Below are 16,021 nucleotides of genomic sequence, written 5' to 3'. Positions count from 1 at the left end.
CTGGAAAATATTCACATTTAAGGAGCTGAAACGATCAGAACTCTCGTTTCAATCGTGAAAAAAGCTTCAGTGCTAACTCCCATAAAGTCTACTGGAATTGTTACTCAGTTTAAATCATTGCTAAAAACCCAAATCTTCTCTTTGGCTTTTGAATCGGATGGGCATGTGGAATGAGAGCATGATGTCGTTTTATCCTGCTTTCATTCATTGACTTCATTGTTTGATCGAGCCTGTAAAGCACTTTGTTTTAAACATGAATAAATTTGATAGAGAGAGGCCTCATTACTGCCACCCACAGGTCAGTCAGTGTGTTTTCAGGGGGTTTTCCTCATCGATCCTCCCGCCGGTCAGTAAGGTGTTTTGATGTAGCAGTGGTGAGCTGTATATTAGTGGGGATGGAGTTTTAGGGGCTTCATCAGGGCCGGCTCTCGTGGGGCCCACTTATTTATCACTTATTTATGTGCTGCTGCACAGGGGGTTTTGGATGTGCGCATTTGTGTAGCATGCCTGTGCACACTTCTGTGTTCCTCATAAAGTGGCTGGTGAATACTCAGCAGGCTGTATTTCCTGTTCTCAAATAACCCAAACATGTTTTTTTTTTTGTTTTTTTTTAACTGAAAGAGGAAAACAAGTGATTAACACTGAAGTGGAACAAGTGGAGTCTGGACAACAGCTATAATAACCCCTGTAGGTCACATGAGGCCCTAATGACCCTCTAGTCCCAAGACTGAGTCAGGGTGTGAGCAACAACCATGTGGCTCGTCCTCCTGCTGGGACGCTGATAAAAGGAGGAGAGGATGAGCACTCTGAGGACAGAGAGTGTCCCGTCAGGTCATCCTGAAGACACCTCAGCGTTTATCAGCCGTGAGTGTTTTAACTTTGACGTTATTATCTCCACAAAGTGACACCTCGTGCCACTTAATGTTGTTAGTTTTCAGAGAGGAGGGACACGTTGACTCGTGTGTGATGCGTGATGGAGATTATTAGAGCTGCGGGGTTTTACCAGATGATAATGAAAGAGCACACACAACAAACACTTTGAGCCTCACACTCATGGCTACGTCCATTAGCGTCTATCAGCTGCAGCTGGAATGTGTCAGCTTCAGGCTGCAGCCAATCACAAGTCACCATTAGGCATAAAGAACCAGAGAGCATGCTGGGTTGGATTTTTTTTGTAAGGTTTGTGGGAAGGTGAGAGGAAGCAGAGGCGTACGTGGTGAGTTGCAGCTGTGGGTTATTTCGCAGGTTTCGTGTTCCTCTTCTGAGCTCATGCACGAGTTTCCTTTCAGTTATGGCTGAACGTGTCCGTCACCAGTTGAGCGTCTCGCTCTGAGGCTAACTGAGGATCTGTTTCTTGTCTTTGAAGATGGCACTCACGCTGGTATCCATCTGGATTGCTGCCATCTCTGTGGCCTACTGTTACCCCACTGCCTTCCAAGACCTGGGTGAAAGTAGCAGTAAGTGTTGTTTCACATCAGCCTAAATGATCTTGTGTACCTGAGACTCCACTGTTGAGATTTTCTCTTGTTTCCTCAAAAGAAAACCGAACATCCATCAGGTTCCTGGCCATAGGAGACTGGGGTGGCGTGCCCTATCCACCGTACATCACCGCTGTGCAGAAGGCTACTGCTCGAGAGATGAGCAAAATAGCGGAGCAGATGGGAGCTGACTTTGTTCTGTCCCTTGGCGACAACTTCTACTTCAGAGGTGTGGACAGCGTGGATTCTCCTCGGTTTAAGGTCAGTGTTGGACCCCTGATCCGTTCAGTGGATGATTGCAGCGGCATGGGGATGTAACATTTTGAATGTTCCCATTAGGACACCTTTGAGTATGTGTACACGGCCAAGTCTCTCAGAATTCCCTGGTATGTGCTTGCTGGCAATCACGACCATGCTGGGAATGTCAAAGCCCAGATTGATTACACCCAGAAATCAGACCGATGGTAAGGAGAACCCTTAAAAGGGCTGAATCGTCATAGAATACAAGTCCACAAAACTGATTTGGTTTTTTTCGACAATTGTCTCAGGAAATTTCCCTCTTATTATTACGAGCTCAACTTCCGCATCCCCAACACTGGGAAGACCCTGACCATCATCATGCTCGACACAATCATGCTGTGCGGTAACTCGGACGACTTCCTGGACGAGAAGCCCAGAGGTCCCCTGCATGCGGTGGATGCGAACCGTCAGCTGGCCTGGCTGCAGGAGAGACTGGCCCGCTCCAAGGCGGACTTCCTGTTGGTCGCGGGCCATTACCCTGTGTGGTCCGTGTCTGAACACGGGCCCACCGAGTGTCTGCTGCAGAGGCTTCATCCTCTCCTCCTCAAATACAAGGCCACAGCGTACCTTTGTGGACACGACCACAATCTGCAGGTGAGTCCAACGTGAAGGCTTGTTGTTGTAGGTGTTTTCTAATGTGAGTTTTCAAGCTGAGCCTCAGTTTAAAATCCTTAAAATCCTCCCTCTCTGCTTCTTCAGTACATTGAAGAGTCTGGTATAGGCTACGTGGTGAGTGGCGCCGGAAACTTCCTGGATCCGGACATCCGCCACTGGAACCACAATCCCAAAGGTTCGGTGAAGTTCTTCACCGGACAAGCGTCGACGCTGGGGGGCTTTGTCCACGCGGAGGTCACCAAGAACAAGATGGTTCTGACTTTTTTGCAGGCTAAAGGCACGTCACTCTATCGCACGGTCCTCTCTCAGAGGGAGTTTAACTAGACGAGTTGAGTTTTCAGTGGTGTAGCATTGTTTGAGATCAAATGAATGGCTCTTAATGCTGTGTTTTTTAAACTTCTGCAATGATATTTCAAAGCATTTGATTTGTTTTAAAGGAATCGGAATAGTTTTACATGTAAATTTATTGTATAATTTAATAAAAACACGGTTTGTAAAGCGTCTCGTCAGCTTGGTCGATGTCTTGTGACCCTGTGCTGTGAAGTTTCTACCACAGGCTTGTGACTAATTGATTTCCTTTTGCTGTGTCCTGTTGGGAAGTGGTCATATGTCCTTGAATTTCCTTATTTTACGGTTATTGGTTTTGTCTGAGACATTTGTTTCCTATTATGAGCTTATAATCTAATGTTTTTATTTGATTTTTTTTGGCAACACAGTATCACAAGAACTGTAACCTCCCACTGTACCCACCCTAGAGGACTGGCCCGGGACACAAAACAAACACAAAATGAAAAGTTTTTTTAAAGGACAATAAATGCACTTTATATACAAACACCTTTGCAAAATTCTGCATGTAAAAGTAAGTCACTCTTGAAGTGTATACAGTAAAGGTTGCCATAGTTTCCAGAGTGAAATATCTAAGCTTATCCAGTTCTTAATGTGACTTTAGCTCCTCCATCCAGCGACGATGCACAGGGGAGGGTTGGCTTTCCAGTTATAGACTTTAGCTCGCTATGGGGCACCCCAGAGATGGCCAAATGTGTCTCTGGATCAATTGTCTTTTCGCAATTTCATGTGAAATTGTTTTCAAAACCAACTCCAAAGTAGGGCAAGACCAAAATGAATGTAGATGGTCTGCTGGGCCTTGGTTGCACCATTGACCTTTTGAATCCAGGTCCGGATAAAATGGGGCCAGCTTGCTCCATCTTAGACAGATGTAGTCAATAGTACAGTATATTATAAGTGTCTCACACATATGGTTGTTTTGTGTGTGTGTGCATCATTGTAATGGACAGAATCCAAGTATTGTCAGACCTTCTCTCCAAGATCAGCTTCCCGTTTTGATTTCAACATAAACCTGAGATATGGAGTTGTCATTAGTTTGACAAGGACATTAAGTGTTTCTTAACAAATTCTCTGATTTTATGACGAGCTTACAGGGTCTCGGCCTCACGATGTGCGCATGTGATTTGGCGCAATGAAAATAAAACGTTATCAATTTGGACAGACATGGGAACATGTGGAGCAACCAGTAAATATGACAAAAAAGAGGCCAGTCTGTGCTTGATTAATCAATTCACTGTTTTGATATGCCATGATCTCACAACTGGCAACGTCGGAGCCATGAGAAATATTAAGACTTTGTGTTCCCCCCACTTCACCTGCCAAATCTCCAGTAAAACAAAATCAGTGTTCAGTTTGGTACCGAGATGAGTTGCAGTTGATGGCAAAACGTCTCCAAGAGCACACGCGCCCGTGCCAATGTTTACAGCAAGGCTCTGCAAGTCTGCAATAACAAACGCATGCTGCACTAATAAAAATGCACGTTCTCTGCCATTTTCTGTGACTTGTGTAACATTTAACGTTCTCATAAAGGAGCCCGGAGGCAAAAGTTAATGCGGACACGGTTGGCTGCTGATGAAGGACGGAAGAGGTGGAGACTTGCAGCTTCGCCGCTCTTCCGTCCGTCTCTGAGAACCACCTGACCTGCCAACAGAGGATTAGGCTGAACGACAGCAGATTGGCGGTCACTGACGCCAGGATCAACTCAAACCAATAGCAGTTACCTGGGAGCGAAGCACTGACCAGAGCAAAGGCATCTCTTTCTCCTGCCATCACGTTAAGGTGTTAAGCTTGACTGCTTTTACTGTGACGTGAGCAGATGTTTTATAGCTGGACGTCGTCCGTTTAAGTCTGCACACGGGACACGGATGCATGCAAACGACTTCACCGTGCAGATTTATTGTGTACTTCAAAAATCCCTCGACGTGCCAAAAACATTCAATCATTTCACTGGTGTTTTACCTCTTGACTACTTCAGAGCCGCCGAGTGTCGTCTTAATCCACTTTGGATAAGTTTCAGTCAGCTGGCTCGTGTCACGCATGGTTCAGTGCAGGGGGTAAGCCGTCACCTCGGGATAAAGGACAGGTAACGCTCACCTGACCTTGATTAACATTTACTCCCTGCAGATCATGAGGCGGCCTCACAGGGTTCAATGTCAAGTTAGTCAGATGATGATGTGGAGCATCTCTACCATCTGTGCTGGTGTTTGAGTAGTTATTTAGTTTCTTGTCTTTAAATGTCTAGTGTGTAAGAATTTGTGGCATCTGATGGAGAGAGAGAGACGCCAAAGTATGTATATATATATACACTTATACAAACTATACATACTTATGGGTAGAATATTTAATTTCTGCCAATAAACCCACCAAAATATCACTCACTGGACCTTTACTGCAGTCTGCTGTACTGTTGAACTGTTCAAATGTTTTGGGAACTTGCCGGATCTTTTCAGCCACAGCCTACAGTCATTCATCCAGAATCACGGGCAATGAGCTCCATGTCTTAGGTTTTAGCAGCTGCTGCCATGTGACTGAAGTCCTGCACCCCAGTCGAGCCTTTTCAGTGGTTGAACATGAAATATCTAGCTTTGTGTCGTGGAACCATTCTTCTGGTTTATCACTTTATCATTTTATAAGCTCTAACCCCTCCAGCTCTGAGGATGAGTAGAGACTCCATCCACCATTTTAGACCATTTAAGAACAGAAACCTGTTCTTAAATAGTGTTTTCGGTGTGAATCGTATCATCGATAGTGAGATACAATGACAACGTCTACCCCAAAGACGTAGAAAATGGATGTTGCAGCTGAATAATTCCCTTTCAAGTGTGTTATTGAACCTCGGTAGCCACAAAACTGCTGTGCACCAACAACAACCACAGCTCATTGTCATTTAAAGAACACTGAAAACAGACCTAACCTGCTGCCTCGTGCTCTCCCTTCCCCTCTCATCACTGTCTGAATCCTCATTAGACCTTAACTTAGTCATCCTGTCACACAACCGGGATAACGAGGTAAAAGTTGTGACGTCTGCCCTCTCGGATTGGGCTGCTGCCGTCTGATGATCTAATTCTGTGGCTCTAAAGTAATAAAAGGATGCCGTATTAAAGGCCAAGCTGCTCATCTAATCTCCTCTTCTTAATCTTCACCCGTCACTGGATTTAGATGAGTGAGCAGTGTTGCCTCAATGAGAATTCTCCCAAAAAAACAATGTTAATACAGAAACTGAGACAATAAAGGTGTGATGATAATCCAACAGAAATGTGCTGACTGGACTTTAATTATATGGACACTACTTGTCCTTATATGGTATGACACTGTCACCTTTTTAAAGAGGTCACCTCCCCTAATTGAATTAACTCTACCCTATTAGTTAGTAATTAAGGCCGATCCTCCTAGAGACTGGAATATATTCAGTCTCAGGATAAAACCGTGACACACAAGTCAGCAAATATTCATGTACGTCTTTATTTGACACCTGTAATAATTACGGTTTAATCCTCAGTAAATAACTAACAAACGTCAGTGAGACAGAAGTATTTGCTTTGACGTTAACGCCACGCCCATGTTCATGGCTAAACATGATCCCGAGTTTGTTGCTTAACAGGGTTTTGCTTATGAATTTGGATTATTTAATGTTGGCTATAGTGTTGAACCAGGCAAAGCGCTGCACCAACAGTTTGGAATAACATCGTAACAAGAGTCACTGGCAGGCAGAGGAGAATGATCATGATGCTGATGACTCTCGCTGAGCTCAGAGGTTTCAGTCTTAGTCAAACACAGAGATTAGAAGTGATTCCACTCGCCCAGATTGGCTCTCGTGTAATCCCTGGTAAATGTGGAAAATAAGAGGTCCTGAATGATGCGTCGTTTGTCATGCATCCATAATCAAACTGTCCTGGGACCGTTCCCCCTCATGCCTCACTCTCCTTTGGGATTGGCTGGTTGTGGGTGGGGCTGCCAATGTGGATGGTGTTGGGGAAAAATGAAGGTAAGTATGGGATGGCGGCCATAAGAGGGCTGGACACTGGGCTCCCAATTTGCTGTGTCATCGGGATGATGACGTCGTCTTGGTCCCACACGTGAAACGCGTTGGGGTGGGAGTGGTTGAGGGCAGGCTGCATGTTCAGCAGGCTGACTCCCTCCACCTCTCTGTCTTTTTTCAAGTCATCATCGATGGGTCCCAGTAAACAGTCTGTGGACGGACAGAGAGAGAGAGAAAGATCAGGATTTCATGAACCAATAAGTCTGAGCTCAAATCAGTGAAGTCAAAGGCAAAGAACGGTCACTGAAACACACTATCAGTCATGTTTGATTCAATGTTTGTGGTTGAATAGAGAGCCTTACATGAAAAGTCTCAATTATATGACATGTTTTTGCTTCAGTACAGATGTCTCACCTTTTTCGCCATTCATTGACAAACTAACTATATTCCTAACATGTAATAAATAGTGGAATAAATCAATAAAAGGAGAGGTCAATAAACTAACGGACATGTGTATACAATTGTTGGCATGTGAGTGCTGATGTGCCTGGAATAGACTTGAGTACCTGTTATATCCAGCATGAGGTCTTTAATGAGGTGACCCACGATGGCATAAGCAACAGCGAACACGACCAAGGCGGCTATGGTGAGGTAGATGACAGGTTTGGGAAGTTGGATGAGGTCCCTGGGTGGAGGCTTGTACTCCTTGTACAGAGGCTCCCCATTGTGAACCAAGTATGACAGTCCGCCTTCATCGGTGTAATTAAAGCTGTCCATATTAACCAAATGTGAGCCTGCAGTTATTAGTTATTCCATTATATTCAAAGTGAAAAGTGTCCCTGATTTGGTGTGTCCTCTTGCTGAGACCTCACTCTCTTAAAAGCAGAAAGGCAGAGTCAAAGTTAGATCCCAAAATGAAATATGTATTTTTTGCAGACATTCAACCAACATGAAAATAGGCCAGTGAATAAATTCACCCACCTGTCAAGCCCAGGTCTCTGCAGCTTCCAGGTGAACACATTTGGATCTTTGCAGCTTCATCTCACCCGCACTTTCCCACACAGCGAGTTTCATTGTGTTCATTAGTGTCACATCATCAGTTCATCCTGCACCACAGAGGATATCAGGACATTTCAGACCCTGTGCTGTGCGCTGTGTCGTCCCCACTGAAATAATCCAGACTGTGGGTGGTGACACAGAGAGAGAGGAAGGGAGGGATTACACTTCCAATCACGGCAGCGATCAATCAGTCCCTCATCCCCATCCACCTCCCATCCCACACAGATTACTTAATAATCCACAGCAAACAATCAAGTGCTCAGAACTTTCAAACCATACACACACACACACACATCAACAAAGAAAGATGTTTGCCAAGAAATACTTATGTTGTTTTGAGGTTATAAATAAATCCATAATTAAATGACTTCCTGGCTGAATAGGCTAAAATGAAATCCTGCTCTACTCCCAGATATATCTCTGTGCCCAAGGCCCTGTAAACTTGATGTAAATAAGATGAAATACTATAATTTTTAGTATCATAAAGGTTGATTCAGTGACAATATTGTTGGAAGGAGTACATCTACAAGTGACAAGTTAGAAGTAGTTGAACTTCACTCAATTATTTCTATTTTTTGGTAATGACAGAGCCTATAAAGTGGCTGCTCCTTAAGATTAAAACAAAATTGATGACAGTGTTTGTGTGTCCTTCCATTTGTTTTGTGGTGCGTTTTATTTTATAGTATTTGTTTTATTGTACCTTTAAGAGAACATGTAATGTAATGTAATTTAATTCAATCCATATGCAATTTAAAAATTAGGAATTTAGAGATGACTTACGAACTGACCTGCCAAAAATAAATCTGTAAAAATAACTAACACTAAGGTAATAATGCCTAAAATAGTTCCCTATTGTTTGGGTGTTAACACATAGCTCTGTCAGCACTAGTCAGGTGAGAAGTACCTTCTCATTTTGACAGTAAAGATTATATTATATCATTATTTCAGCTCTATTTAAAACACTAAACATATTAGAAACTGTGGGCTTTTATCTTGATTTGTAAACTAAAAGCAAACCACAGGTTTAGCTAGCAGTGCATTAGCACTTAGCTAACTAGGAAACGTTAGCATATGTTCAGAGATAGCTACATATTCAGCAGAAAGTCTTATTAATTTAAAGTGTATAGATATTGATAATATTTGTGACGTGTGAAGCTAAGGAGAGTGTTATGTGTTTTGGCAGTGAGAGTTTAACTAAAGGTAAAGGTGTTTAAGCTGTAGGCTATGTGTTAGCTAATTAACTAATGTTAATGTTAGTTCTGTTTGAAGACAATTCAGATGAGCATTGGTAATGATGTGCTTTTAACAGGAGTTGTTATTTCAAATGTATTTATTTATTTTCTTGTAAAATCTATTTTAGATTGAGCCCTGCACTGTGTAACGGAAGAAAAATGGATTCTTTCCTCGAGAGCACCTTTCGACTAAACTCCCACTCCACTCCACAATCCAGACATGAAGACTCACAGATGGTAACAACTGCTTTCTTTCATCATATAAAAAACATTTAAGTCTCAAATATAGTGTTTTAAATATGGATGCAATGCATGAGCTTGTCAGAAGACAGGTTTGTTTTTAGTTAAAATCATAACTGATGTAAAGATGAAAAAATGGAAAACAGACTTTGATAAAACCTTAGACAGCACTCAGAGAGTGTAAACATGCTCGGTTCCACAGTGTCAATCAACCAAAATCTTATTATTACTTCTTTGTGCCATGACCAAGTACCAGACATAAAAATTGACTTTTTATTGTGCTATTCTCCTGGAGTCCACCAGGAATTAAGAATATATTGAATAGCCACTATAGGGGGGAAATGAGCCTACTTCCCACTTCAATATTAACATCAGTAAACATTTTCCTTATTTTTTTTTAGTTATGCTGCTCACTTAGTAGGCTAATATTTTTATCTATCTTTGTACACTAGTTTTGGGGTTCATACATAAAAATACAGCAAGTGTTTATTGCTTAGTCGTCTTTCATCTCATGACAATGAAGCAATTACTGTTTTTTTCCCGCTGTAATTACAGACACAGGAGGAAGATCCTGATATATCATTAAGGAAGCCCTCAAATGTGAGCATGAATGAATTTCAAGAGCCCAATGTCAGGTACACAATCTCTTACACAACAATTAACACAGACAACTCCAAAATGTATATTTTTAGTAAACACTGCAAGACGAACAGTATTATTCTTTATTACTATAAAACTATCTGCCGTATGCTGACATCTACTGTAGCTCCAGCATAGATTCCATCACCGGAAGAATGCAGGAATTGGTAGAAAATATCAACAACAGCCGCACCAGTGACCAGAAAGTGATGGACAGCTTTCATGGGAAGTTGGTGGAGAAGGTACTTAACTTTTATTTGATGCATCTGGTCTCACTTTTGTGTGCAATATTCTGATCTGGTGAGCGGTGGGATTATTATTTGCCCCAGGTTACAGAGGTGAGCCAGCAGATGAAGGAGCACATGTACACGGTGTATGAGGAGAACAGTCATGAGATGCAGGTGAAGCTGCAGGAGTTGTCTGAGGTTCTGGAGAGCTGCACAATGCTCCACAAAGAGCTCCAAGAGGCCACACATGCCCTGTCAAGTCTCAGGGAGGGCCTGGCCATTAATGAGACACCAGAATAAAGCACCATATTGTTCTGATAGTTATATGGTTTTGAAACAGATAATGTTACTATGTTAATGCGTTCTTGAGTTTATCATTTTGAGCATTCAGTAGAGCTTACTTTGTTTGTTCCAAATACTGGACTGGATTTTATTACCCATGGTTTTGTTTCCTCTTTCCTCTTCCACTTTTTCCAAGAATACACAGTCGTCTTGTGTTCATGTTCATGTTCAGGTTACAGCTCATGAAATGAGGCGAAGAAAACAAATTTCATTCCGTGTTTTATTTATACATTTCAAATATTGAAGAACCAATAAAGATCAAATAACCTGTTCACCCTTTATTTATATGACTTATTAACAAATCATGACAATCTTAAGAACTATCTCAGCACTCATTCAGACCGTTTATTTACAAACTGTTCAGTGGTGGAAAAAAAAAAAAATCATCTCGCAGCACCGCGACTTTTTACATGCATTATGTCGAAATTTTGATTATATTTTAAGTACATAACTATACACATGTGTCACGTCTTAGTTGGACCCTGTGCTGTTCAGTTGATGATCCATTTTCACATTATATTGAAAAAAGCAGCAAAAGATGTCTCCCTTTTTTAGTTTATACAAACAGTGTAGATGTGATGAGGGATTTGTAACAGTGGCATCCCAACTGGCAAAGCTCCTCAGTGATGCCATGTTTACCGTGGGGAGTTGAACAGATAGCACAGCTTTGTTCCACCATAGAGTACCATTACAACAAGACAGTGGGGAAAAATGTTAATTTTCAACAGTGAACGACTGCAATCCAGTGATGGCTCTGCCTAGGATCAAGGCGTGAATGTCGTGTGTTCCTAAGACAAAAAACATAGAGATATTAAAGTTAATTTCACTGAAACTGGTGGGTTTTCTGAGATAAAAATATAATAGTTTATAAACATTTATTTAAACCATGTGTAGTTTACTTTAAAAAAGTGCACTTCAAATCACCAAGAGTCAATCAGTAATAATATGTACACTGCTGACCTCTGGTGGTGGAGTTGCATAACTTTACTCCACTTTACTATACTGAATATTATGATAACAAGCTTTCAAAAATTCAAGAGTAGATGTAGCCGTCTGTGCATCTTCTGTGCCTACCCTCATATGTGTTGACAGCCTCCAGGTTCATCACGTGACGGATAATGTGGTATTCATCAGCGATGCCATTTCCTCCCAACATATCTCTGGCTTGTCTGGCAATATCCAATGCCTTGCCACAGCTATTCCTCTTCAGCATGGAGATCATGTCTGGTGCTGCTCTATAAGAGGACGAAAAGAAAAATCACATTAGAGGGGAATTGGAATTTATGGAGGAGTGGCAAACAGAGGCCAAAACAAATGTAAAAGAGGGCTCACTTCTTCTCATCAATAAGTCTGCCCAGCGTCAGACATGACTGCAGACCAATCGTGATCTCCGTCAGCATGTCAGCCATCTTCTTCTGCATCAGCTGGTTTCTGGCCAGTGGCACGCCAAACTGAATTCTGTTTGGAGTAGAGTAAGACATTAAAAGACCTTAAAGTGTAAGTGAAGCCGAGGCTGGCTTCATACAAGTAGAGATGAATCATTTACACTGTGTTTCCCTCGAGTGAACGGGTTCAGTTTGGTATGGTACGTATTTTTTTCACGTTTGCATTAGGAATACTACCAAAATAACCGGCCCCAACTGTTCCATTCTTGGCACCATTCCCTTGGAGTACTATAGTAAAATGAGTACAGTCAGGGTGGATCTCCCGACATTCAGCTCGTTGGGCGACAGTACTGTGTGCAATACATTATTGCACACATAGTGTCAACAGAATATTGTTTACCTGTCCAGAGTGTACTGTCGAGCAGCATGGAAGCAGAATTCAGCTGCTCCCAAAGCTCCCCAGGCAATGCCATAACGGGCATTGTTGAGACATCCAAAGGGACCCTGGTCAAAAAAGTAAAAAAAAAGAAAAGAAAGATATTTGCTCAAAGTTAAACACAAGTTATAGTTATATATTTTTTTTAATTCTGGAGATGATCTTGAGATGAGTAAGCAGTCACTTACAGCTAGACCAGAGACATTTGGGAGCAGGTTCTCCTGTGGAACCTCCACTTCATCCATCAGGATCATACCAGTGGCAGACGCTCTCAGTGAGAACTTGCCCTCAATCTTTGGGGTAGCAAAACCCTTCATTCCACGCTCCAGGATGAAACCCCTCACCCTGCCATCTTCACACTTGGCCCACACCACTGCAATATCTGCCACGGGGGAATTTGTGATCCTAAAGAGAGGTAATAGAGTGAGAATCATTATCCTGGACTACACTTCATCATCGTTATATTTAGCCCTGTTTCCACCTAGCAGTGCAGTTCAGTATGAAGGTTACAATGAAAATGGTCTGGGAAAATCACAATTTTCAAAATGTACCTTATTAAAACCACATTTAAGGGAATTTAAGGCTGTTTGCTTTTATTTTTTTCAAGAATAATGTCAGGGCACAGTAGTCTTCTTCTGTGAATTAATTGGCAGGCGTCACTGTGTCTGTTACGTGTCAGGTAGGGCACATGGAGTTTCTCTCTGTTTCTTTCTCCCCTTTCTCTCTCTCTGCCAGTCTCTCCCTCCCCTAGGTTTCCCAGAATATGCTGATGATGATTGGTTTCCACCTGTGCTGGTGGAGTTGATTATATAAGAAAGACCTGAAAGAGGAGCACTTTCTCTCTCTTTTGCTTGACTTCCTGTAGCCTGTTAGAACACTGCTTGGTTGTGGGGGGGAGGAAGGACGTAGGCCAGGCTGGGGTACCCTCTACATCCAAACCTCGTAACAGAATCTATGTCAGACACACTAGGTAAGTAGTGAGTGCCACCCTTTGTATGTGTTTTTGAGTAGAGCTAGACGGTTTTCTTTTTAGTTTTGTCTTGATTAGTGGGAAATAAGGGCTAGGCTTCGGCACCTCACCTAAGTCCTGTCCTCCCCACAGAGGTGGTCTTCCCTTTTTTTGGAACCATGACTCGTTTAAAGTTAGCTATTGCTACCAGACCCACACACCATACATTGGTCAGCTGAACTTGAAAGGTGGAAATGCTACTATTGTCTTACAGCGTTAAGAAAACTCTGTGACAGTGCTTTTTAGGAATGTGTGTCTCTCCAAACGTACCAGGTCTTGGCTCCACTGATAGTGTAGGTATCGCTGGATTGATTGTACTTGGCCTTGGTCTCCATGCTGCTGGGATCACTGCCGTGGTTAGGCTCCGTCAGGCCAAAACAACCAAGGATTTCTCCACGAGCTGCAAAAGAAAAGGAAAAAAAACTTATCTTGTGCTCTGCTCAATGAAACAATCCGAATAACACAAGCTTGTTACCGAGCCTGGGCAGGTACTTCTCCTTCTGAGCCTCCGTGCCATAAGCATTGATGGGGTGCATAACCAGCGAAGACTGGACACTCATGACCGAGCGATAGCCACTGTCCACTCTCTCAACTTCTCTGGCAATCAAACCATACGCCACATAGCTGGTGCCAGCACAGCCATATCCTGTAAGGTCAATAGAAATTAATTGCAAATAATCCTATACTTTCATGTGTAGTCTTTACAAAAATAATCATGAGGACTATGTTTATAGTTTTTGTTTTTATTTACCTTTAATGGTTGGGCCTAGGATGCCCAGCTCTCCCATCTCTGAGACAATCTCACGGTGGAAATCTGTAGCACAGGGAAATAGAAACTGGTAATCAAATATTTGGCAGAAACTCAGCAGTTTTTAATACATAAAATGTGATGCTGTCTGTGCTACAATGAAATCCTCCCAATAAACTAGATGACATTTAATCCATTTGAAGATAAGATAATTCTCTATTATCTGTCACAACCCTCGAGTGATCTGATCACAGATGACCGCTGAGCTCACGTTCGTGTCTGTTGGCCATGACGATGCGAGGCATGAGTTTTTCCTGGCAGTAGTCGCGGAAGGAGTCGCGGATCATGATCTCCTCCTCTGTCAGCTGAGCCTCCAGATTCAGAGCGTCCCGCCAGTTGAATGACACCTTGGCTGAGGGGTCAAAACACATGCACACACAGTAGTTATGTCATGTCGTGTGGTGACAAAACATGTGAAGGAATCTCAGCAGACACGGACGCAACACATTCAAAACGTCACTTACCTGCTTTTGTTGGTTTCTTGACTTCTTCCACATCTGGAAAAAAAAAGAACATGAAAAAGCATTGAGTCTTGTGGATAACAATTTCCACATCTTTCAATATATTTGGACAGAAATGTGAAATCTGATCATAAAACTGTCACCACATTGTCTCTCAATGTAAAACACACAGTTACAAAGATGTACCTGCGTGAGCTGCAGCAGTGGTGCCCTGTGCTCTGGACGCTGTGACAGCAGCACATCTTTGACTGCTGGAGAGCAGACGACTGAGCCCACTTCTGAGAGCCATGAGTTTTCTGAATATGAAGGAAAAAAACATTTCTGCTGTTGACGATTTTCTTATTTTTAAAGCCATTTTTACAGATGGTGGCACAATGATTAGTCTTTGTACTAGAGTTCCAGTTAAGTTTCTTCTGTGGTCAGTGCTGATCTTTAGGTCTCATGGCAGCCGATTTAAAACTATTTTGTGGCCGATATGTGTGGCAGTTTTCTTTCCCCCCCTTCATCTCATAAAATATAACCGTTTAAGAGCAAATGATACACAACAATGCAAACTTAAACACTTTGTTTAGCACAATTCTCTCCCAAATATGCATTTTGTATCTTAACTAAATCTTCAAGACATAAAACTTGTCATTAAAATCTTTGTCAGATAATATCTTGGATGGAATAAATATGTTTCTAAGCATTTATAAGATGTATGCTGAGAAGATACATATGTAAACGTTTGTTAATGCATAATAAACGCCTAATTGATTAAATACTTATTTGTAAATGGACAGAATTCAGATATAAAACAAGAGAAAAGATGGCAAATATAAAGCTGTTTTTGCATGTTGGGGGGGTATGAATTCATTATTATAGTATAACCACCCAATCCAGAGCAATATGTAGACTGTAGGTCGATGTGTTGATATGGACATGGTTACAGTAATGACCATTTGATTTAACTTTATACAGCAATTAGAAGGCAGTAAATTGAGACACCACAGTGAAGGACAGCTGCAGTAGTATCTGTGCTAAGAGCAGCATGTCAGTGAGGTCTGAACTCAGCAGTATAAACCGTACACACACTTTCAAATGGTAAGTCACTTATTTATATATAACCTCGACCATAAACTCTATCTATATGCACAGTACCTTTTCCGTTCCGGTGAGTTTATCTGAAGATGTTATGATCTTCGAGCGGTGACATAAGCTGTGAAAGTTGCTTAAGTAACACTGAGCCGCCGGTGACACGTCACAGGCGTACGTAACCATAGACATGTACGTAACGCCTCAAGCATGGGAGCCGATTTCCGCCATGACAGGTGAGTCATAACAGCGTCACATGAGTCGAGAATGGAGCCAACTTTGACTGTGAGTGTTCGCACAGAGTACATACGATACGAGTTTTCGAGTCTTTCGAGTCGGGAACGTTACAGCTCATTAGCTCCGGCCTGTAAATGGGTGTTTTTAAACGCTGC

General features: G+C 42.2%; 2 protein-coding genes across 3 annotated transcripts; one reads left to right on the top strand and one right to left on the bottom strand.

Annotated features, from left to right (window-relative positions):
- The first annotated feature begins 769 nt into the window (after positions 1-769).
- On the top strand, positions 770-2,894 carry acp5a (acid phosphatase 5a, tartrate resistant). 2 transcript variants are annotated; one of them, XM_044027547.1, is made up of 6 exons: positions 770-864; positions 1,367-1,457; positions 1,540-1,739; positions 1,818-1,942; positions 2,027-2,372; positions 2,478-2,894. In XM_044027547.1, the coding sequence occupies exons 2-6, from the start codon at positions 1,367-1,369 to the stop codon at positions 2,715-2,717; spliced, it is 1,002 nt and encodes a 333-aa protein (XP_043883482.1). In that variant the 5' UTR covers positions 770-864; the 3' UTR covers positions 2,718-2,894. The 2 variants fall into 2 exon arrangements, with proteins under 2 accessions (XP_043883482.1, XP_043883483.1); XM_044027548.1 differs by lacking the exon at positions 770-864 and adding an exon at positions 1,152-1,216.
- A 7,764-nt stretch (positions 2,895-10,658) lies between these two features.
- On the bottom strand, positions 10,659-15,790 carry gcdha (glutaryl-CoA dehydrogenase a). The gene is made up of 12 exons (XM_044027393.1): positions 15,696-15,790; positions 14,742-14,851; positions 14,559-14,591; positions 14,306-14,446; positions 14,038-14,100; positions 13,762-13,932; positions 13,557-13,686; positions 12,466-12,682; positions 12,242-12,345; positions 11,789-11,914; positions 11,531-11,691; positions 10,659-11,244 (listed from the first exon to the last, which is right to left on the bottom strand). Exons 2-12 carry the CDS (start codon positions 14,842-14,844, stop codon positions 11,171-11,173), a joined length of 1,323 nt encoding a protein of 440 aa, XP_043883328.1. The 5' UTR covers positions 14,845-14,851; positions 15,696-15,790; the 3' UTR covers positions 10,659-11,170.
- Between the last annotated feature and the right edge of the window lie 231 nt (positions 15,791-16,021).

The sequence above is a fragment of the Solea senegalensis genome, linkage group LG6 (genome assembly GCF_019176455.1).
Source record: "Solea senegalensis isolate Sse05_10M linkage group LG6, IFAPA_SoseM_1, whole genome shotgun sequence".
NCBI lineage: Eukaryota > Metazoa > Chordata > Actinopteri > Pleuronectiformes > Soleidae > Solea > Solea senegalensis.
This window is presented reverse-complemented; position numbering and strand designations above follow the sequence as displayed.